At 35.2% G+C, this 22,412-nt stretch overlaps 2 protein-coding genes and 1 long non-coding RNA gene across 3 annotated transcripts; 2 read left to right on the top strand and 1 right to left on the bottom strand.

Annotated features, from left to right (window-relative positions):
• Nucleotides 1-5,658: 5,658 nt before the first annotated feature.
• On the top strand, nt 5,659-12,755 carry LOC113727469 (zeta-carotene desaturase, chloroplastic/chromoplastic). Its single transcript, XM_027251662.2, has 14 exons — nt 5,659-6,264; nt 7,225-7,349; nt 7,666-7,800; nt 8,266-8,338; nt 8,474-8,547; nt 9,612-9,716; nt 9,816-10,060; nt 10,144-10,231; nt 10,721-10,763; nt 10,862-11,018; nt 11,170-11,298; nt 11,409-11,481; nt 11,700-11,864; nt 12,345-12,755. The coding sequence occupies exons 1-14, from the start codon at nt 6,060-6,062 to the stop codon at nt 12,510-12,512; spliced, it is 1,785 nt and encodes a 594-aa protein (XP_027107463.1). The 5' UTR covers nt 5,659-6,059; the 3' UTR covers nt 12,513-12,755.
• Nucleotides 12,756-13,635: 880 nt separating this feature from the next.
• Nucleotides 13,636-15,089, top strand: LOC140035377 (uncharacterized). Its single transcript, XR_011839534.1, has 2 exons — nt 13,636-13,909; nt 14,679-15,089. It is a non-coding gene; the product is annotated as an uncharacterized lncRNA (long non-coding RNA).
• A 2,272-nt stretch (nt 15,090-17,361) lies between these two features.
• Nucleotides 17,362-18,641, bottom strand: LOC113727467 (DNA damage-repair/toleration protein DRT102-like). Its single transcript, XM_027251661.2, has one exon. It carries the CDS (start codon nt 18,527-18,529, stop codon nt 17,603-17,605), a length of 927 nt encoding a protein of 308 aa, XP_027107462.1. The 5' UTR covers nt 18,530-18,641; the 3' UTR covers nt 17,362-17,602.
• Between the last annotated feature and the right edge of the window lie 3,771 nt (nt 18,642-22,412).

Here is a 22,412-nt window from a genome sequence, read left to right as displayed (position 1 = left end):
GCATTCTTGGATATTTTCAAATGCTACCCTCGTGGATTAAGTAGTAAGTAATATTTGCATTCGATTTGAACGTATTATCTCTTGTGTAAGGGTAGCGGGAATATTACTAGATCTTGGCTGAATACCTAGGTAATTTGTAATTGTGCATGTCTCAAGTGATCAAGTGGATTCCGAGGAGCTCGTTTGATCTTGTCTTACTCTTGCTTTACACTCTTGATTTTAATGAGTGTCAAGTGCATGACTTGTTGCCTAATACTTGAAATGCATCTAGTTGAATACGTGAATTTAACTTGTCGAGACGAGTGTTTACTTTATCGCACTCGCTCTCCTTACTTGACTCGTTACTCGATTTACTCGGCTAGCTACTTGACTTGCTCATACTTGAAACTATACTCATATGTGACTCGGTGTCGATTGGAGCGATGTCTCGTCGACCAATCCTACTCCTAGGGGATGCCCAAACTCATCGGCTAATTTTGCGAATTGAACTAGCATGGATTTGGTCGAGAAGCTTAGTAAACCATGAGCAGACCCGAAACTTGATCTATTGGAGAGATCTTGTCTGGCATACTCGTATAGTATTGCCACGATATACTCGAATAATATCAAAACCATGGTGAGCGGGTCCGGTAAGGGGGTGTAACGGTGACGGGAATCTAGGAAAAGTGGAGATTCTACGGATTAGATACTTACTTGGTTGACGGAGTGTCCACATAGAATTTGATCAAGACTTTGATCCTGCTGCATGGAATTTAGCTCCTGAGAGCTACAGTATCCTTGAATTGTTTCTGCTTACTTTTCCTACTCGAAATGTTAATTACTCGAACTTTACAGTTTTATTTACTGTATAAATATTATTGCTACTTGAAGTATGTATTTGCATGTGTGTTTCTTGGCTTCACTGAGCGTTCGCTCACCCCATTAGTTTGTTTTCCTTAACAGGAGTTCGAAATGGAAAGAATTTTGGGAAAAGCCGACTTGATTAATTTTGATTAAAACCTTGGGATGTAATTGATTAGTCGACTTCTAATAGTTGTATTTTAGGAAAAGTTGATGTACATTTGGTTACTTGTGATGTAAGATTTGAATATTCATATAAGGAAGTGACTTTTCTTTATTTTGGTTTTTATTATTGGTGGTGTATTGTTAAGTTTAAATTTGTTTCGTATCGAGTCCTGACGAGAATTAGACAGGCATTCCGCAGATACCATTGAATTTGCTCTGGGGAGAAGTGGGGGCGTCACACTAATGTCGTAGAAAACTTATATGACACCAAAACAAAAGTCGGGAGAACTTGGGGGAGAGATAGGTTAGGTGGTACGGGTTCGAGATTTTCCCCTTACACTTAAAAAAAGAAAAGAAGAATTTGAAACTTAAGTACAACTTTAATTCCAGTTTCTATTGGTTAGTTATTAGAAATGAAACGAGAATTTGGTAAAAAGAAATGAATAACGGGTTCACATCGTTGGTTTTTTGTTTATTGAAAAGTGGTGCATAATTATTTGGTCTCACACGCTTTATCTAAATCATTTCCTGCAAAATGAACTAAACGAATTGTCATTGATTGACTGTTTAAAACAATTAACAAAGGTTTAGCTAGACAAAGTGGATGGGACAAGAGACGTTTGAGTAAAAAGCCTATCAGAAATCAATCCAATTTTCTGTTCCACATAAGACAAAAGGTAAAGATTGTTTTAAGTGTCATATACTACTCAACAAACTCGTGCCAATTAAAGTGACTATCTACTGAGAAAGAACAACTGCGCCCCCACCCACCCTCCCCCCCCCCCCCCCACTAAAAAGGATAATTCTAGAAATTCTCCCTAAAGTTTTTAACAGGATCACTGTTCTCCCGTAATCCTTTAGAAGTATAGAAATCCTAAACTACATAAAGCGCGGAAGCTTCATCTACAGTTGATTGTGCCGGTTTCGCTGTGATTTTGCGGCTCATTTCGTCCTTTTTGGTCTTTTGGCAGGCTCCATGCAACGGCTTTGGTTCCTGGTGCGCTTTTCCTCATTTCTGCTTTTGTTCCCTTCTTCCGATTGTGCCCTTGCCCTGGTTTCTTTGTAATTTTGTGGCCAATTTTGTCCTTTTGTTTCTTCTGCACCTTCCACTGCCGCAATTGTTATCTAACTTAATTTTGCAATCGATTTTGTCCTTTTTTTCTTGCTCATCTTCCACTGCTGCAATTGTTATCTGACTTTATTAACAAAAATATTAATTTATCGATTTCATTTATTAACTTCCTTCAACATATAACTTCCTTTCAAAATATAAATCTCACAAAAATCTCAATTTCCTAACTTTGTATTAACGTGTCAATCTTCAAAATATAATTCCCTCTGCTCTTTTATATTTATTAACTTTCCCCAAAATATATATATATATTAACAAAGATATTGATTTTCTAAAAAATATGTGAATCGATAAAAATTCTGTGTGCATTTAATATATACAGAACAATACAAATTCTATGTGTTACGCAAATTCTGTGTGCATCTAATATATACAGAACAATACAAATTCTATGTGTTATGCTATGCTACTTCATATTAACAGATAATGAGTGTTATTCGAGTCAGCTAATTGTAATTTAAATTTCCCTTACGCATAAGTCCATGTGCTATTCGTTGATTTAAAGTAAGATATTGATTAATCAATAAATAAATTACTTCATCATTAAATAGATATTTATTCATGTATGCTATTCAATCAAGCATTATTAATTTTCGATATCAATAAAATAACGGACTCTTCGAAATTGTGTTATCTTTAGATTTTGGAATCTTATTAATTTTCAAAAAAATTAATGCAAATATTAAATTTTGTGTGCATCTAATAAATATAAATCAATTGTGCCGCTTTGTATTTGCTTGCATTAATACGACTAATTGTTTTAAAAAATACGGGATAATTTCCCTCTATTTCACAAATGTTACTTCGATAATATTTCAAAATTAAAAAATATACCACTAAAAACCAAAATAAAAAAGACAAACTTTTCTCTAAAACTATAACAAAGATAACCAAACTACCAGAAATTTATACACAAATACTAAAAACCGCACCCCTATATATATAGCAAAAATATACATGATGCAACTCAAAAAAAAATTATCATATTGACACATGAATCACAAGACAAATAGGAACACCACAAATATAACAAACAAACAAAACTAGAAAAGATAGGCACGTTAAAACAATATTAAACAATCATACAAACTCAAATAAAATATTAAATATACACACCTGCACATACACACACACATATATATATATATACACATATATAAATAAATAAATAATAAAAATATAACAAACAAACAAAACCACAAAAAATATAAACGATAAAAAATTAAACCATCATATCTCCTAAATAAAATACTAAACACACACGCGCATATATATATATATATATATATATGCACACATATTACAAAATATATCGTATACCTATATATATATATATATATATTAATACAAAATTCACTACAACTTTGAGTACCATAAAATAAGTCGCATAAACATCAAACAATAAATATTTAAAAATTCTACTATAAATTACAATAATTAGACTCTATAATTTTCATGTGCAATCATTTCTATTTCTTATAAAAAAAATTTATACACATTGCCTTACTTTCAATAATATGCATTTATTACTAAACTATTAATATAAAATCTCTTAGCTCTCAAAATTAATATTATCCTTCACCTATTCAGATTCTATTAATTAAAAAGATACAGCTTCCATATATTTCAATCACATTCATTCATAACTAAATCAATATCATTTTTACTTATCAAAAAAACCTACTTAATGACTAAACACATATTTTACCAAGATATAGTATCAAATTATTCCAAATTATTAATTTATCTCATCACACAACACCCAAACTATATCAAATTTGGCCAAAAAATATCTATTATCCATTTATTTTTTAACAAACTTTCTATTCTTTTATATCCTTTCCATAGACTTTTCCATTGCAACAATGCACACTTTTTCATCCTAGCTATCCAAATTATGAAAATATCATCATCCTAAAATACATAAACTACCTATGCCCAAAGTACAATAAATTATAATACTCTCAATGTAATTCTCCACCTAATTTTTCATCCTATGAACTTTAAAAATTTAATATATATTCCATTAATTTAAATAATATTTACTTATCACTAAATTAAAATTAAATTTTTTTTTGAAATCAATATTATCATATTAATTTTAAAAAACACAATACAAATCATATCAATTTTACTATATCTATTTATAAATCAATCAATCCAATATATCACTTCTCTATCCACTATTCCAACTCCATTATCATATAAAATACTCTAAATTTATGTTATAAAATAAATCTTACATTAGCTTAAGACAGTTAATAATGGGCACCCGCGGAACCCCGCGGGGCACCAAGCCTAGTATCATATAGTTCCCTTGTCAAGCAAATTCGGCCCTACTACTAACATCGCTAATGCAAAAATAAATCTGATACCCAATCTCAAATTCTAAAGATTTGAGCTTAATTGTAGATTGCCCCACTATGATTAGGAATTGATCAAACTTTTCCACCACTATGTTCACAAATATGTGTGCAAAGTTGCCCCAGATGACTAACCATTGCACTAATACACGGCCAAATATGCCCTGTACATTATAAGTTTTTCTTTAATTTTGAATTTTTTTATTTCTCTTTCTTTTCTTCTTCTTTGTTTCATATTTATCCTTTTCCTTCTTCGTTTTTCAATGCAACCAACCTTGTATAGCTAGCATATTGACAATTAATGCACTAATTGTTGGGACATAATTAATAAAAATATAAGAATTAGAAAAAAAAAACATTACTAATCCATGTTAGCAAATTGGACCGGGTAATAAGGTAGAAATTTTATAGTTTTTAAAGACACGTACTTTTTAATTTATTATATTAACTTATGACAATTACATACTTTTCATGAAAACAAAATGTATGACCACATAGATAACTAAATCATTACATTCCTGAGGCTATAATTATTTTCTTATAGCCTTCATGGAATAAAAGTTAACTGATGTGTATGACTATTAGTCATCAAAGGACAATATGTGTATATCTTGAATACATGGAATCAATTGCTATAACCTACAAATTGTAGGCTACAATTAAGTCATATATAAGAGTTGTAAAGTATTTAATGATGCTAGAAGTTAAAAGGGTATTTATAGGATTAAAATCTCTTCTCACTCGCAACATTAATTTATTAGCCTCACTTTTCTTCCGAGTTAGCCTAGCGTGCTACAAAAATTTATGATTAAAATTAATTTTTTAGCCTCACTTTTCTATGAGTTAGACATGTTACAAAATTTTATGAATTTCGAAAAATTTATAATATATTCGAAACCTCGTAGAAGATCAGTATTATTTAAAAGAAACTTCACGAGGTCCCAAAAAAATAACTAAAATCATACTCATAGCTCGGTTTATGACTCTGATTCCTGTTCTGAAACACGAACAAATTTTTATTATGATGAAAAATTGATAATTTCATCGTGTATCTAACTGTGACATTACTGTGTATTAGTGGGTGTATCAAGTTGAACTTTTTTCTTCTACGCATTTCCAACCTTATTATTGGAAGTTGGATGAAGCACCAAACTCTAGTGGTGGTGGCGGCAAACACCATAGCAAAAGCGCCAATAACAAGCCACCCATCAACAACACCACTACCAAAACATTTCCTGTCACATTATCCGCCAAACTCGAACACTTCCATCCATTAACATCCAAAATTCCGACCCAATAACCGTCCAAAATCCTGCTCAGAATTTAACTATTTTGTTAATGTGCTGACAAATTTCCTCAGTCTCAGCATCCCCTCCTTCATCTTTCCAAGATACCCTTTAATCCTTCTTTCTTATACTCTTGACTGCCACTCATTTTCTTGCTTCCTAGTTGAGCTAAAATCCCTTCAATTTTCTCTCAATTTTGGGTTTTTTTTGGTGGGTTTTGAGCTTGAAGGGAATTGAACTGTGTGTCCGAAGAAATAAAGAAGGAAAGTTCACATGGCTTGTTCATCTGCTTCTATTTGTTATCCTGGGACATCAGCTACTGGTGGAGGAGGGAATAACAGGTCTTTTCTTACCGGCTCTGGGCCTGCGGGAGTTTTAATATCGGGTCGCCGGCTGGGGGTGTCTACTCAGTTGAGGTGTAGGAGCTCGATTGTTCGGTCTGATTTGGACTCTAATGTCTCTGACATGAGGAATAATGGTAAAAGTCATTTTGCACTTTTGGGAATTCAATTTGTTGGATTTCTGTTTCCTTAATATCTGCTGTTCTTTTTCTGAATTGTGCATCCCAAATGATCCTTCAATCTGTCTTGCTGGATAATTGGTTAAATAGATAGCTGCAAGCTAATGTTTTCCAGAGGCAACTTTGATTAAGTTGATTGGGCATATTTTAGTGTGAAGGATTGAGAAGAAAGGAAAACTCCTGATTTCCTTTGGCCAAAAAACAAAATGATGTAGTGACTAACTAGTGATTGCTATCATTCTTCTACCCTCTCTCCCCTGTATGTCATAGCAGCTAAGAGACTTCCGTTGAAATTAATTTTAGTCTTTTCTAGATGGTAAGTTGTCATGATTGCGAATTAAGCAGGGAAAAGAAAAGGTTTTAGTTTTCAAGGTACCAATTGTCGAAGTACTCACATTTTCGTAGTCAATGCAGTAGTTTAATGTGCACTGAGATTTCTGCTGAGTGGACAGTTATAAATGATTGGATGTTACTGCTTTTCAATTTACGTGTCTTTATATTCAAGAATCGAACTTTTGTTTGTTGCTTCTGTCAGTGAAGCTGGTGGATTCTATAATCTTTTCCTGTTTCTGCTTAAAAGTTTGCGGGTAGTGCTTAATAGTCCTTGGTTGAGGAGTAAACTGGACTTGAAAGGGGACAATTGCTTGAACTTATCCCTCTGAAAAAATTTTGTGTGGCCGTTATCTACTGCAAAATAAACTTGTATAAAACTGGGATGCTATAAGTATTTACATTGCCATTCAAAGGGGAGTCCTGGGAAAGTGTGATTAATTCTTCTGAGGTCTGATCTCCATAACTAACAGAAGCTAATAATGAAGTACATTGTTGTGATAGTTACTGAAGAAAACATGAAGTAATAGTAAGGGAATTATTATATTTTGCAATTTGTTGGAACTAAATTAATAGTCCATTTTGCAGCTCCAAAAGGCTTATTTCCACCAGAACCTGAACATTATCGTGGACCAAAGTTAAAAGTAGCTATTATTGGAGCTGGGCTTGCAGGCATGTCAACTGCAGTGGAGCTTTTGGATCAAGGCCATGAGGTTTGGTTGAACGCTTCCTCCTCTCTCCTCCAATTCTGGCTCCTTCCCAAGACAGCCCTAGGAGAAAACCCCCAAAATTCAGAAAAGCTATAATAAAAAAGAATCATGTGTATCTGCTCCTCTTCACCCTTTCTAGTTGATCTCTTTATCTACTTTCGGATTTTACCTGAAGATTCAGAAATATTGTTATTTATACACTTTCTAATACCCCTAAACTAGTTTACCAGCTAATAACCACATAAATCTGACATGATGAGTTCTCTATTAATATGAAATGGCAGAAGAATGTCTTGACCATAGTACATTTCCTTTGCAGGTGGATATTTATGAATCACATTCTTTTATTGGTGGTAAAGTAGGTTCTTTTGTTGATAAACGAGGAAATCACATTGAAATGGGACTGCATGTCTTCTTTGGTTGCTACAACAACCTTTTCCGCCTGATGAAAAAGGTGACATAAAATCCCTTTTCTAAAGTTATTATCTTTTATCTTCTCACAGATGAATAAAGTAGATAAACATTTGGTCAAAGCTATTGGAGAACTGTCCTTTTAGAAGGAAATGTATCATGATACCTCACTAGCCTGGCAGGAAGAATGCCATCCGGTTACTTAGAGACGGTAATGCATTATCTATGCTTTTGTGCAACCAGTAACAGAATCTCCACAATATATCACATTAGAATTGGTCGAAGTTGAGCCCTCAATGATCAAACTTTAGAGGCGTTTTCTTTTTCTTAAATCTTTAAGCTGTAAATAAGCTCTTTGTCGTTTTACATTTATTCCCTTCTCCACAGGTATAGAAACTACCAGTCTACCTAAATATTGCCCATTATAGTGCTTTCTATCAATTAAGAGTTCAATGCATGATATAGTTTTGGACGCCACTAATTACCTTTGGGATGCCTCCTAATGCAGGTAGGTGCTGATAAAAATTTGCTCGTGAAGGATCATACTCACACATTTGTTAACAAAGGGGGTGAAATTGGTGGTAAGAAAACAGCTTGATGTGTGTGAAAAATAGTCCCGGATGTTTAATGCGTATAGTTTCTAATATACTTTTATATGTTACAATCGTTATTCAGTAAAATGGATTACAATCTGATTTGTATACATGTGGTTACAGAACTTGATTTCCGCTTTCCAGTTGGGGCACCTTTACATGGAATTAATGCATTCTTGTCTACCAATCAGCTAAAGGTACTAGACCTTGTAAATGCTCCCTTGTTTAGATTGTCATAGATTCTTAATATCTGCATCAAATAATTTAGTGGCTATTCTATTCAACAAGGATCCTGCAGTTCGTTCTTCTGAAATCCTATATCTGGAGTATATGAGTGAATCACATGTCCTGGGAACCAGAACTCAAGCACTTGTCCCTTACCGTTAGGAATGATCATATAACGTCCAATAACTAGTTTTCTGTTGGATTTATACTATGAGGTATCTAGTGTGTAAGTATACGCAACATACTTTTGACTTACACTAAATCTCAACCATCAGACTTTTTACTGGTGAGAATCTGAGGCATTTTAGTAAGTACTTGTATGGATATAGTTACTATTCCTTTTGTTTCGTCCTGTTGACTTGGAAATAAACTGGAAAAACAACTGTCCTATTTTGTGGAAATCATTTCACTTGGGAATCTTCTTATGGGGAGAGAGAGAGAGAGAGAGGCTTAAGCAGGGCATGCAACAGTGCATTGAAAGTACTAACAGTTCCTGAAAAGTGGCAAAGAAGATTGAAGAGTACCCCCTTGGATGTGGTTCTTCTTGTTTGATTTGGTCATAAATACGGCAAATCTTCTGAATCTGTTGAAGTTATCATAATTTCCTTGTGTTGCTGGTGAGCTCTACCTATAAGATACATTATGTTGTAGCTTTAGGTCTTTCTCACTTCATCTACCTCTCATCTCCCACCTTTAAAAAAAGGAAGGAAAAGGTCGCAGTACTCCCCTCAGATTGTGGAACCATGTAAAGTAGACGAAATGAAGGTAGCAATCCAGTGCCTAGACATTATTGTAGGCATGAAAGTTAATACACAACTAAAATCTCCTAGACCAACAGAATTGCGCTTCCTTATTTTCAGTTTCCACCTTCATTATGACATTGATTACCTTGAGCTTTTTTAAATTTTTTGGTCTTCAAGGTCTGTAAAAAATTGGGGAAAATTATATTTCCCCAATTTTTTATATATAATTATATTTGATAAAAATAGCTGGCAGAGTTCTTAAATATCATTGTGTTCTCAATTTTTGCTTGCAGATTTATGATAAGGCAAGAAATGCCGTGGCTCTCGCGCTTAGTCCAGTTGTACGGGCTCTGGTTGATCCTGATGGAGCGCTGAGGGAGATACGGGATTTAGACAGGGTAGGAACGTTATCCCTGTACATGACTACCAATATTTGGCAGCACTATGTATGTCATTTTCTCAATAATTTTTATCTCACTGTGGTGACATTTTAACAGATAAGCTTCTCAGATTGGTTCTTATCCAAAGGAGGGACTCGCGCAAGTATACAGAGGATGTGGGATCCTGTTGCATATGCTCTTGGATTCATTGACTGTGATAATATCAGTGCTCGTTGTATGCTTACCATATTTGCATTGTTTGCCACCAAAACTGAGGCTTCCCTACTACGGATGCTGAAAGGTTCTCCTGATGTTTATCTGAGTGGCCCTATTAAAAAATATATCATGGACAAAGGAGGCAGGTAAATCAAACTGTATGCCTGATGTTTTGATGTTGTGCTGGTCAAAATGATTCTTCTCACACTGTATTTCACTGCTCAAATAGATTCCATCTTAGGTGGGGATGCAGAGAGGTACTCTATGAGAAATCTCCTGATGGAGACACATATGTCACTGGGCTTTTAATTTCCAAGGTAGAATATTTTCTTTGCAGTAATCAAAGTACAATTATGAAGATCGGACAGCCAAAATCTCTTCACTTGGTTTTATTTCAGAATCTGTTGTAGACTACCTGTAGAGCATCTGGTAAATTGTTGGTTCATGATCTGAGAAATCCAGAGGATAGCCCTGCAAGGCCTGTTCTCCTTCACTAACCCACTATTTTCCTTGAGATATGGAATAGCTGTTTTGGTGGTCGATCTATTTCTTATACTTTAAATGGCATTTGTCTTTTTAGAATTTTCTTTTGCATGCTTTAATTTGACATATGCTTCAATGATCAAAATGGAAATATTTGAAATGCAATCCACATTCATCAATGGACTTCAAGGAACCATCAGTACCTGAGATCCTCTTAACATTTTGGGATCTTTTTTTTTTTTAATCTGAATTAAGCCTTGACATATTAAGAAAAGTGGCATTATCGTGGTGGGATCTAACAGCCCATTTGCCTCTCTGTTCAGGCTACTGAAAGAAAAGTTGTAAAAGCTGATGTTTATGTTGCAGGTCGGTGGTTGATCTTAGCTGTATACTTTTAATCTTTATCTTCAGATGTAACTGATGTGCAGATTGAACATCTCATAAATGTTCTCTTTCCTTTGCAGCATGTGATGTCCCTGGGATTAAAAGATTAGTTCCTCAGAAGTGGAGGGAGTGGGAATTTTTTGACAATATCTATAAACTGGTTGGAGTTCCTGTTGTTACTGTGCAACTGAGATACAATGGTTGGGTTACGGAGTTACAGGATTTGGAACGTTCAAGGTAGAACTTTTATGTTAAACTTCTGGTGGATTCTATGCGGATTAGCGCTGCAAGTTGCTAACTGACTTCTGCTTTCATGTTAGCATAGCATGATCAAAATGAGTTGTTTCTTGATTAAGATCAGAATAATTTCCTTCTTCAACATTCTTAGGCAATTAAGACGAGCTGCAGGTCTAGATAATCTCCTCTACACACCGGATGCAGATTTCTCTTGCTTTGCGGACCTTGCACTTGCATCTCCAGAAGATTATTACCTAGAAGGCCAGGGTTCGTTGCTCCAGTAAGGACTTTACCCTTATGATAGAGTTTGCATTCTAGCTTAAATTTTCTATTCCTCTTTGCTCCACTAATCTTTTCTACTCGTGTTATATTTGCTTTGGTGACTGATAGGTGTGTACTAACTCCTGGGGACCCTTACATGCCCCTACCTAATGATGAAATCATCAACAGAGTTTCAAAGCAGGTTTGTAGTCCTTTTCCAGATGGTGACTGCCATTGGAGTGACAAATCTTCATCAGTTATTAGATTAGATTCTCAATAGCTATGAGTTGTTTGTTTCATCCTTTTCTTATTCTCTTCTAATTGGCACATTTTTCTTATTCACTCATCATGGAGGTCAACACTTTCTACCAGTTGGAAGATTGTTATGAACTAAACTGATCATGGAACTTTGGGTATCAGGTTTTGGCTTTATTCCCCTCTTCCCAAGGTCTGGAGGTTACTTGGTCATCTGTTGTGAAAATTGGGCAGTCGTTATACCGTGAAGGACCTGGTAGAGACCCATTTAGACCAGATCAAAAGACACCAGTGAAAAATTTTTTCCTTGCTGGTTCATACACAAAACAGGTGAATGGTTGTCCTGTTTTAATAATCATAATTTTACTTGTTCCCACTCCTAGAGGTTCAGTTAGATCCCCATATCATCTTATTTGTTTTGTTGTTGGGGAAAGCATACATCTTATATATACAGCTTCTAATTTCTTAGCATTCCTTTTTGAAAAATTGGTCTGAGGTACTTGTTGACTTGCGGTTGGCATCTTTGTCCGGAGAAGAGTGCGTTAGTGAAGTTGCGTACCACTTAGTGATACTAAACTGTTTAACAATAAATGGAATTGTTGCAGAGATTGAAATGGGCTCATTTCTGAGAAAAAAATTTACAAATTTCTAATCAAACTGTCAATGCTGAAACACCATTAGGCAATACAGAAATTTGTCTGGGATTAAGAGCATCTACTTGCTCTGCTCAACGAAAGTGCTGCAGTTATTTGAGGAAATCGATGATGTCATAAAATGACTTTTCAGCTTGAACTTCTTCATCTGTTTCAGGATTATATAGATAGTATGGAGGGAGCAACCCTGTCAGGTAGACAAGCTTCGGCTTACATATGCGATGCTGGAGAAGAGTTGGTGACCCTGCGGAAGAAAATCGTGGCAGCTGAATCCAGCGAAACAACAGAAGCTGCTATTACATCTGACGAGTTGAGTCTCGTGTGACCGAAAAATTCTTTTCTTCATCAATGAGATGCGATACATTATTGACTTAGGGAGCGGATACAAAAACACTGCAGTTTGCCTGAAGAGCAGGAGGGAACTGCCAGCACCATTAAGTAGGAGGAAACTGAAGGTCAGAAGAGCCTGTATGTGCATTATGTATCCAATGTAATTCATTTAATCAAGAATGCAACTTGTCAATTATATCAATGCTCAATACAGCCCTATTCAGTTCTTGTCTTGAAATCTGTCTGCCAAGTGATTTTTTATGGCAATCTTCCATCCTAAATGGCAATCTTTCATTGATTTTTTATGCTTCTTCTATCTGTCCCTTGTTTAGTGGTCCCTTTTTTCAAAGTTCTCCCAAAAGCATCGTCCACTGTTAACATCCAAAATTCACCAAACTTCTTCAAGAAAAATGTTAGTGCAGAAGTTTTATATTTGAATGTGTTTGTGTGCATAAAAAATTGGGTTTATCTTGAGAAAAATTAAAAGATGTATGAGATACCTTACTCTATCAAATTATGTGGCTTCATGAAAGGCCTAAACTGTTATAGTTTTAAAAAAAAAAAATTAAAGGCCTAAATAAGTAAGAAATAGATGGAATAAAATGTTCCTTTTTCTTTTTGTAAGAAACGGAATAAGATTTTTTTCCACTGAATTCATTTTAGAATGAATGAGAACTCGGACAAATACACCTCTCGAAGACTTAGATTGGCTTAGGTACAACGAAATTGATGTCTGGCAAATAAAAATGGAAATGGCACTGCCGAATGCATTGCAATTCCATTGATCAGATACCTTGAATATTGTGGTCAAAAATCAGAATCAAGGTAATTTCCAACTGTTTAATACCAACCTTGAGCTGTAATTCAAGATTTCAAGAAACAGTCAAAAGCAGTGTACATATCATATATGTACATGATTGGCAAATTGAGAACCAATTTGAGGTGCACCTGAGAAATTGGGAGGATCTCTTCATCTAGAATAGCAAAGACATCATCCAGCTAATAATTTTTTTTTAACCAATTCCAACCATAGAATAAGGAACTTTAGATTCTATTCTTCTGAACATATTTGACCAGAACAGAACATACCCAACCCCCCCCCCCCCCCTCTCCCCCAACAAACAAATGCTTTAAATAGCCCCATCCACAAAACTAACACTCTCATGGGCCACAGGCCATCTAGCATTCAATAAAAGAAAAACAACTAGAGAGGAAAAACAAGAAGAATGGGGAGAGTGCAATCTCTTTTGTTTGCTGTTCTAGTTCTTGTTCTTGTTTTGAACCATGAGGTGGAGGCGGATTCACCTTGCGCCCGGGAATGTCCCAATATCTGTCAGAAGTGGGGGGGACTGGAATTCGCCTGTAATATCTTGTGTGTTGATCACTGCATGAGTATGTTTCACAGCTCTCCTCTTTTCCTTCTTTTTTCACAATTTTGTTGTATTTTTGCTCTTATATCTTCTGGTATAGTTGCATACAAATCAATCAAGTCGTTTCCATTTTAGGAACTGATGAAAAAGATGTTCAAAAAGATCACAACTAAACCTATGATTGATTTTTGATAGATAATCTGAAATAGTTCAATCTAACCATATGGTATCATTCATGGCGTTCATCTAAAATAGTTTGATAGTTGATTATAATAATAGTTTAATAGCCGTTGAGGTTAAGATCAAACCATGGCGTAATTCCCGTATTGCTGCTCATAGCCAAATGAAGTTTGTGCTAAGTTTAGTTATGCCTGAGAATGGTTCACTACATTATCTGGCACAATATACCTTTAAGGCTTTTCAAATCATGCCAGCATTCTCCTATATAATTACAAGATTCAGTTTCTGGCAAAAAGGATAGCGGCCAAAATCCACAGGCAAACTGGATTGTGTTTCAATCAAGAATCAAGCGGTACAGTTACATTATCACACAACTACAATGTTCAGATTCATCATAGTCGGATGGACACATGCAAAATTATAGACAATCAAACAATTTCAGCTTTCGTATAACCTAGTTATGATATTGAGATTTTTTTACTCAAAAGCCATTCAGTGCTTGAATGCTTCAAACTGCTCTCACAAAAAATAAAAAATAATCATCATCTGATAAGCATCACATCAATTGCTGCCAACTTAACTAGTGTCAATAATGCTTTTAACCTATTTAGATGATCCACCTGAGGCAGAATCAACCAAACAGCTGCTACAAAAACAAACTCCGGAGATGGAAGCCAAGCTGCGGGACATCGAAAAGCAATATACAAATGCACCAGCAAAGATGCTTCTTGAGAGTCGTGGTAAACATTTACAGAAGGCAACAGAGGCATCAGCCAAATACCATCCATTTGCACAGAAAAGAATCACAAGAAAACCAAAGGCAGCAGAGGCATCCCCATAAGTACCAAATAAGCACAGACAAGAACCACGAAGAAAATGACTTCAACTAATGAGACAGATACCGCCCAGAGCCATTCCTAGTTGACAGAAAACATCGAGCAGCTCAGGTAGCCAGAGAAGCTCGTGTCCCATAAAACATACTAATGGCAGTTATAAAGCAAGGAATATACATATTTCTCTCATATCCTTCAATTCCGCCATGTGTTTTTCTCATGAACACTTCTTCTCCCTAAGCATGCAATCATCACTAAATAAAATTACTCACTATTTCTTTGCGCAATTAGCTTCTTGGGTTTGCCCAAGTTTTATCATTCTATACACTTCTGAAGGGACTCCAAGTAATAAAGAGTGAAGACAAAACATACACATTTAAGCTCAAAAGATTCCTTATCTATAATTATCAAGGTAGATTACATGAAAATAGTAGCTTCACGAATGATGCAGGACCTTAATTTCAGCTTCCAAACTACGCACATCCAGTTTGTGATGGAGACAGAGAGAGAAGAGGCTAAATCACTATTAGCTTTATTTTAAGAGGCTTTGCAGGAAATTGCAACGCTTCTGTGCTTAAATGGAGTTAATGCGGTGAATACATGAATGAAGCATACGCTTTTGAAAGTAGATAAAGCAAAAAACTAAGAACAGAAGAAGTTGAACAAAAGGATTGAGAGAACTTGGGACTCACAGATAGGGAGTTCTTTTTTTTTTTTTTTTTTTTTGGGTGACTCAGAGAGGGAGTTGGTTTCTGGATAACATTCTCCATTTCATAAGCTACCCAATATGCTCTGATACATGAAAATTTGGAAGGGAAATTACTCTTGGGGACAACACTACTTGATCTCCAAAGTTTCAAATAAAAACTAGAGATGAAGATCTGACAAGATATGACTGATCTTATTTCATCTCTACTGCAAGGCTATGCTACACTAAGGCCAGAGCAAAAGTTATCGATGCAGCAGCCCAACATTAAGCATGCGGACAAATTTGCAAAATATCCTCAGCATACAATTTTTATATCAGCTTCATACAAAACCTTTCCAGAAGACAGCATTTGCATTCATAATCAAGTTGCACATTCTCTCGTATTATCTTCTAAATCTCCTTCATGTAATCTGCATCAATTGATCTTGAGAGGAGAAAAACAAAACCTCCTCAATTGAAAATTTCAATTTTGCTACTAAGTGCTGAATGCAACATCCAAATCTGAAACCTCAACAACAATTTGAGTGTGAAGGAATAAGTAGGAAAATTCTTAAAAGAAAATACTAAGGATTCATTCCGAATTATAAATTGACAGTTCAAGAATATAATGATCCAAGTGACAAAAGAAATTGATGGTCCATAAAACTTATGTTAATTCCAAGTAAATTGTATCACAAAATTTAGAACTGCATCAATAGATCTTGCCCAAAAAAAATAAATAAAAATACAAACTTCTCAATCGAAAAATAAATTTTGCTACTATTTAAGTGCTGAATGCAACATTTCTCAAACACTCGTGCTGTGAATCTGAACTGCAATAATTTCAAGTGAAAGCTAAGCAATTTAGTAGAACTCTTTCAGTTACCATATCCCAAACGATTTGATATGGCTGCGATGAAGATAATGCTTAATAAGTAGGCATAATATTCCAACTCACAGTCACTTCATGATCTTATAGCCACAACTTAATGCAATTGACATGAAAGAAACAAACAGTTTTAGCACTATAACCAAGACAGAAAGGAAACAAGAATTAAGCATATTGTGCCATTGAACCGTAGGTTGTATGCAAATCCAAATCTGAAATATCAACAACAATTTGAGTGTGAAGGAATAAAGTAGGAAAAGAATATTCTCAAGAGAAATTGCTGAGGATTCATCTAAATCATAAACTGAAAGTTTGAGAATATATTGATCCAAGTAACAAAAGAAACTGATGGTCCGTAAAACCTATGTTAATTCCGAGTAAATTGTATCACAAAATTTTGAACTTTTGAGCACTCTCTTGCCCCTGACTATAGTTCTACGCAGCATTGTTGATTTGTATATCCAATGGGATGTATAAAGGCATAACTCGCAAAAAGAAATTTGACAATGTGCGCCCTACTCAAAAAAGTAAAATCAATTTGCATAATATATTATAAGTTTCTCAGCCAAAACTATGTTCTTACAACATGATGACCTTCCCATTCCTCTTCAATTTATACGCTACAAGTAAACTTAGAGTAATAAAAATCTAAATCCTCATCTCATACATTTGAGTGGAGGGACACTCAACTTCCCAATATTTCTTCTTTCTAGCATACTAAAGCTAAAATACCATGATAATAATAGATAAAAAGCACTCTGTCATAATCCAACATGTGAATAGTAATTCAAATAGCTTCAGTATTCTCCTCTTCACCATTAACCAACAACTTGTTCATCATCAGAATCCCTTAAATTGCACTTTAATTGAAAAAAGACATGATATTTTCTCATGATTCATTTGTTACATCAAACTCAAACAAAGATATTCCTCATTTTCTGCTTGGGGATACAGCAAAAAGCAAATTTTACATCAAACCAAACATAAACCTAATCGAATATTTCAAACTAAAACCACCCATATAACAAGCAACTGAAGCAAGCAACTTTACTCATAGAGACATACTAGAAAGTAGTACAATTTTTTTTTTACCATCATTTTACATTTCCAGACAGATCCCACCAACTAATTTGCATCCTTTTCTGCAGCAGCATGGGCAGCAGCAAGATCCTCATCCAGGAAGATATCCCAATGCCCATCCCACTTGATGAAGAACTCGGTATCCTCAAAATACTTGACCCTATGCACATCACCAGCAGGGGTAAACAAGTAATCTCCCGCAACCAAATCATACTTCGTCCCTTTAGTCAAGTTCCACACCCTCTTGCTCCCCTTGGTCACCACCAGATCATGCCCAAATGTGTGATGATGCGCCGGCTCCATCGCCCCGGCCTTAAATCGAACTAGAGCCGATGTTGGATTCTCCCTGATGATCTTCATCGACGCCCCGGGCATTATATCCACCGGAGTAAAATCCCCCTCCTTCCGATTCTTCAGCAATGAGCATAAGTCACACGGAACATCTACCTTCTCCTCCGATTTTCCTATTCCTGACATTTCTGAGACGGAATTCTCCAAAAATGTTTCGATTTCAGCCGGCCAGGGGTTCGACCCGAAGGCAGGGCAGGGAGATTTGAACGGAGTATCTAGAAAATTCTGGAGAATCTTTTTCGCGGCATCGGGCTCCGTCAACATGCCGGAGACGGCGAGGACATTGCAGTTATTGATTGATCGGGCGTTGTGGGCTTCTTCTGGGGTGACACACGTTGCGGCGTAGACGCCGGGGAATTTATTCGCGAAGATGCCTACGCCGACGCCGGTGCCACAAGCGACCAGGCCACGGGTTTCGACTGATGGGTCCGGGTTAGCCGAGGCTTGGCTGACGCGTCGGCCGATTTCTTCACCGACGGAGTAGTATTTGTTGGTGCCGAGGTCTTCGACTTCGATGCTGAGATCGCGGAGTTGGGAGACTAAGTTGTCTTTGAGCGTGCAGCCGAAGGAGTCGGCTCCGGCGATGATTTTGAGCTTTCTGGTGGCGGGTTCTTGTGCCATGGTGGCCGGCGGGAGAAGTTGATTGAGTGATGACCGGAGAGGAGAGTGAACTGGAGACTGAGAGCGTTGAGGAGGATTGGGATTTGGATTTGGACTAGTTGACTTTCGAACAGTCCTTAAGAAGTCTCGTTTTGGTCTCGTTTTAGTCCTTCACCTGTTTTTTTTTTTTTTTTTTAATTATCTTTTTATTATACAAACGTTACATCGTTATAAGAAAACTCCTAATTCAAACGGAAAATTTGTATCCATGGTTTTCAAAATCACATCTCTAAAATGCATATGACCTATTTTTATATATATATGCTTGGGTCTATTTTGTACGTTTTATTATATATATATATATATATATATATATATATATATATATATAGATCATATGCATTTCAATACTGAATGTTCGAGATCCATACATGTTGTGGAGCTGAATCCAGTTCATGTATGACAAAGTGGCTTGTCTTTCATCTTAATGAATATGTGGGAAATTTTTCGAAAATAGCACATATGGGAACAAAAATTTGTATTAATTATGAGACTATGAACACTAAAGTGGATTGACGTTTTTATTTATAGTTTAACCCTTTTTTTGGCATGTTTAGACACATATTTGTTAATGAAATTTTGTTTAAGTATCCTTTGTGACCTCTTCATCAATTATAAATCCCAAATCACCTGTTTAGCAGATTTTTAAATATGTTTTGAAATGATTGTGAAAGAGGTACATCCTTTGGTGTAAGTTTAAAACATTAGCATGTATAAATAGGAAAATAATTCCCTTCCAAATAAAAGTAACCATGTTGCTAGGCTATCTAAAGGTTTTTCAAATAGAGATATCACATTTGATTGTTTTGGAAGGCATATAATCAGAGTACAAATTTAAGATCGTGAAATCGTGAAATCCTTGTTTGAAATGCAACAAAAAAATTGTTTTATTATTTGTGAGCTTACAAACAATAGATATAGACAATGTAACATTAAACATAAGAAAATGCAAGTCACTCTAAAACTTATCTCACTCTTTGGCTAAAAATTAGGGTTTATTGCAGTTTGCGCCTCTAAACCTTAATTTTAGCAATCAACAACTTTCAAGCTTTGATTTTTGGCAATCTAATACAATCCACTAAACTCTGGCAATTAAAAGGACCATTGTCGTCTTTTGTTCCAAAAATACCCTTTTTTTCCATATAATACAGGATTAATTTTTTCTGCACCGACAATGTATACACTATTAATTTTATATGAATGATAATTATACAAAATTTGAATTTGAAATGTAACTTTTATACATATGTCATGAATCTAACGGGATAACACTGTATACACTATCATTGTATATAAAATTTATCCTATATATGCAAATTTGGCACCAATAATTAGCTAATAAGTAAAGGGTTTCAAATGAAAAAAATTCCTGCATTGTGAATTCAATCACCAGAGTCCCACAAAACCCCATCATAGAATTATCTCAGAAAACAACCGTAGTGAAGCCCAACTCCTCGCTTTCTATCCCCTACCCAGCTTCCCCAACTCCACTCCCAGAGAAGAAGTTGCAACACCCCACCTCTCCCTCCTCCGCTGCCTTCACGCTTCCGGTTTGCTGTCCCAAGGAAGGGTTTTACGCCTCCCATCCTACCAACGAGGAGCTGAGCAAAGGTGGTGTGAAATTCTTTTTTTTTTTTTTGAGCAAAAAAAAAAAATGGATCTTGGAGGAGTTAGAAATTTTGAATTAATTGTTGAAGGATTGGAATTTAAAATATGGTGTTGACAAAAAAAAAGTTAGAAAAAAAAAAGGTTTTACTTTTTCTGGAGGAAAAGATGGCCATCCTAATGGATTCGAGAGGTCGAGAGATTATGGTAACGGTGCGGTGGAAATCCACCTATCATAAAAAGATTTGTGTATGGGATATTTTGTTGTTGATTTTCCTTTTTTGTCTGATGATTTTTCGGGATTAATTCATTGGATAAGGTTTAAGAGGCTTTGATGGTGCTAAACTTACGAGGTGGTGGTGGTCGTGTTAGTGTGGCTGTTTATGATGATAAGATTTGGATATGGAATTTTTTTATCCTTTTTTTGTTTTCTTGTCTTGTGATTTTTTTTTCTTTGGTGTTAATTTGTTTGGTCTGATAATAAGGTTTCTTTTCTTTTTTTTTTCTTGGCTGGTATATTTTTTGGTATTAATTTGTTTGATGTGATAAGATAGTAGTGGTGGTAAATTGGTGGAGAGGTTATGATGGTATGGGAAGAAGTTATGGTGGTAGTTGATGTGCTGATGGTGGTGAAATTTGACATGGCATTTTTTTTTTTTTTTTAGATTGTGTGTTTGAAGGTGTTCCAAAAGATTTATTTGACTTTGTTAATATGAAAATGAATTGGCATTTTTGGATGTTTAGTAGGAAATTGAGAATAAACTAGTACAATCATTTTTTTCTTGATTAAGTTTAGCTTGATTTGCTAATGGTTCTAAAAACTAAAAGACGAAGGTAATAGATTTCTGAAATTGAGAGTTCGGAATGCAAAGTATAATAGTCAAATTGTTGACTGGTGCAAACTGCAATTAATCCTAAAAATTAAAAGAATGAAATATGATGATTTAAATTCATGAAATATAAGACTTTAAATTTCAAATTATTTTCACATCTCTTAGTTTACATGTTTAAATCCGTACGAGTAACTCTTACTTTCATATGGTTCGATAATGGTACAATTTCCGTAAGATGGCTGAAAAATGTAAAAGTCTTTTTTGTGAAAAATTGCTTTTCAAACAAGGCAATTTTAAGTAGAACTTTCATCATTGATCATTCTTAGAAGAAAATCATGACATTTGTAATTTATTTTTTCTAAATCTTTTTGTATGTTAGAGGGAATTTGTCATGACACAATAACAAATATTTTATGTAGTGGAGGCAGATAACACCTTAAAAATGGTGTCAAATACACCTCAAGATCATCATCTGCCATCTTACTTTCTTTATAAAATTTGTGTACTGCAAAGTTTTGCATTTTTGTATGCTTGTATACCACCTAGACCAACATTAAGAAATTGTGGTCATAATATGGGTAGCTTTTGTTCAACGTTAAACAAGATCGATTTATACACGGTTACTCCTATCCGTCGCCATTTTAACAAGCACAGGCTTTTTCCATGCCATTGCATTGAAGCTGGTATTAAGCAAGTTTGCATCAATTAACTCATTAACAAATCTGGCTTTATAAGGAAGGTGTAATTTGAGCATTGAAGTAATATATGCAAACTTAGGTACTATCACTTGTTATACTTAGAGCTGTTAAACTTCACGAGTAGCTCGAAAAGCTCGTTAGAACTCGGCTCGATAAGGCTCGAGCTCGGCTCGTTAGTTGCGGTAAACGAGCCGAGCTCGAGTTAGAAATGTGCTTGTTTAATTTTACTCGGTTCGTTTGATATCCGAGTAGCTCATTAATAAAAGGCATATTTGTCATTTTAGAAGTCAAAAGTATAAAAATTGAAAATTATAGATTTTATTGAGATTAATTTGCACGAGCTCGAGTTCGAGCCACATGTACATTTGACGAGCCGAGTTCGAACATATTTTAAAGCTCGTTTGCCTAACAAGCTCGACTCGAGCTCGGTAGCCAAATACTCGACTCAATTAACAGCTCTAGTTATACTACATAGATCTTTGAAACAATATTTTGCTAGTTCAAAGAAATGTTACATGCCAAACTGCTTTGGATGTAACATTATTTTGGATCGTGTGGTATATCTCAAATTTCGTTGATGCAAGATATTGCCTAACAAACCCATATGCCATAAGCCTGGAACTAACCGGATAAAAACGTCAAATTGTACCAAAAAAAAAAAAACCAACAACAAATATGGCCTTTTTATCTTGCAGATGCAAGATGAAT

This window comes from Coffea arabica, chromosome 2c (assembly GCF_036785885.1).
Source record: "Coffea arabica cultivar ET-39 chromosome 2c, Coffea Arabica ET-39 HiFi, whole genome shotgun sequence".
Lineage (NCBI taxonomy): Eukaryota > Viridiplantae > Streptophyta > Magnoliopsida > Gentianales > Rubiaceae > Coffea > Coffea arabica.
This window is presented reverse-complemented; position numbering and strand designations above follow the sequence as displayed.

What these genes read in the sequence shown, in the direction of transcription:
- LOC113727469 (XM_027251662.2), top strand. Translation starts at nt 6,060, where the DNA reads ATGGCTTGTTCATCTGCTTCTATTTGTTATCCTGGGACATCAGCTACT. An exon ending in ATCATGGACAAAGGAGGCAG is followed by an intron (nt 10,061 to 10,143) that starts GTAAATCAAACT and finishes CTGCTCAAATAG; the next exon opens with ATTCCATCTTAGGTGGGGAT. An exon ending in AGCTGATGTTTATGTTGCAG is followed by an intron (nt 10,764 to 10,861) that starts GTCGGTGGTTGA and finishes TTTCCTTTGCAG; the next exon opens with CATGTGATGTCCCTGGGATT.
- LOC113727467 (XM_027251661.2), bottom strand. Translation starts at nt 18,529, where the DNA reads ATGGCACAAGAACCCGCCACCAGAAAGCTCAAAATCATCGCCGGAGCC.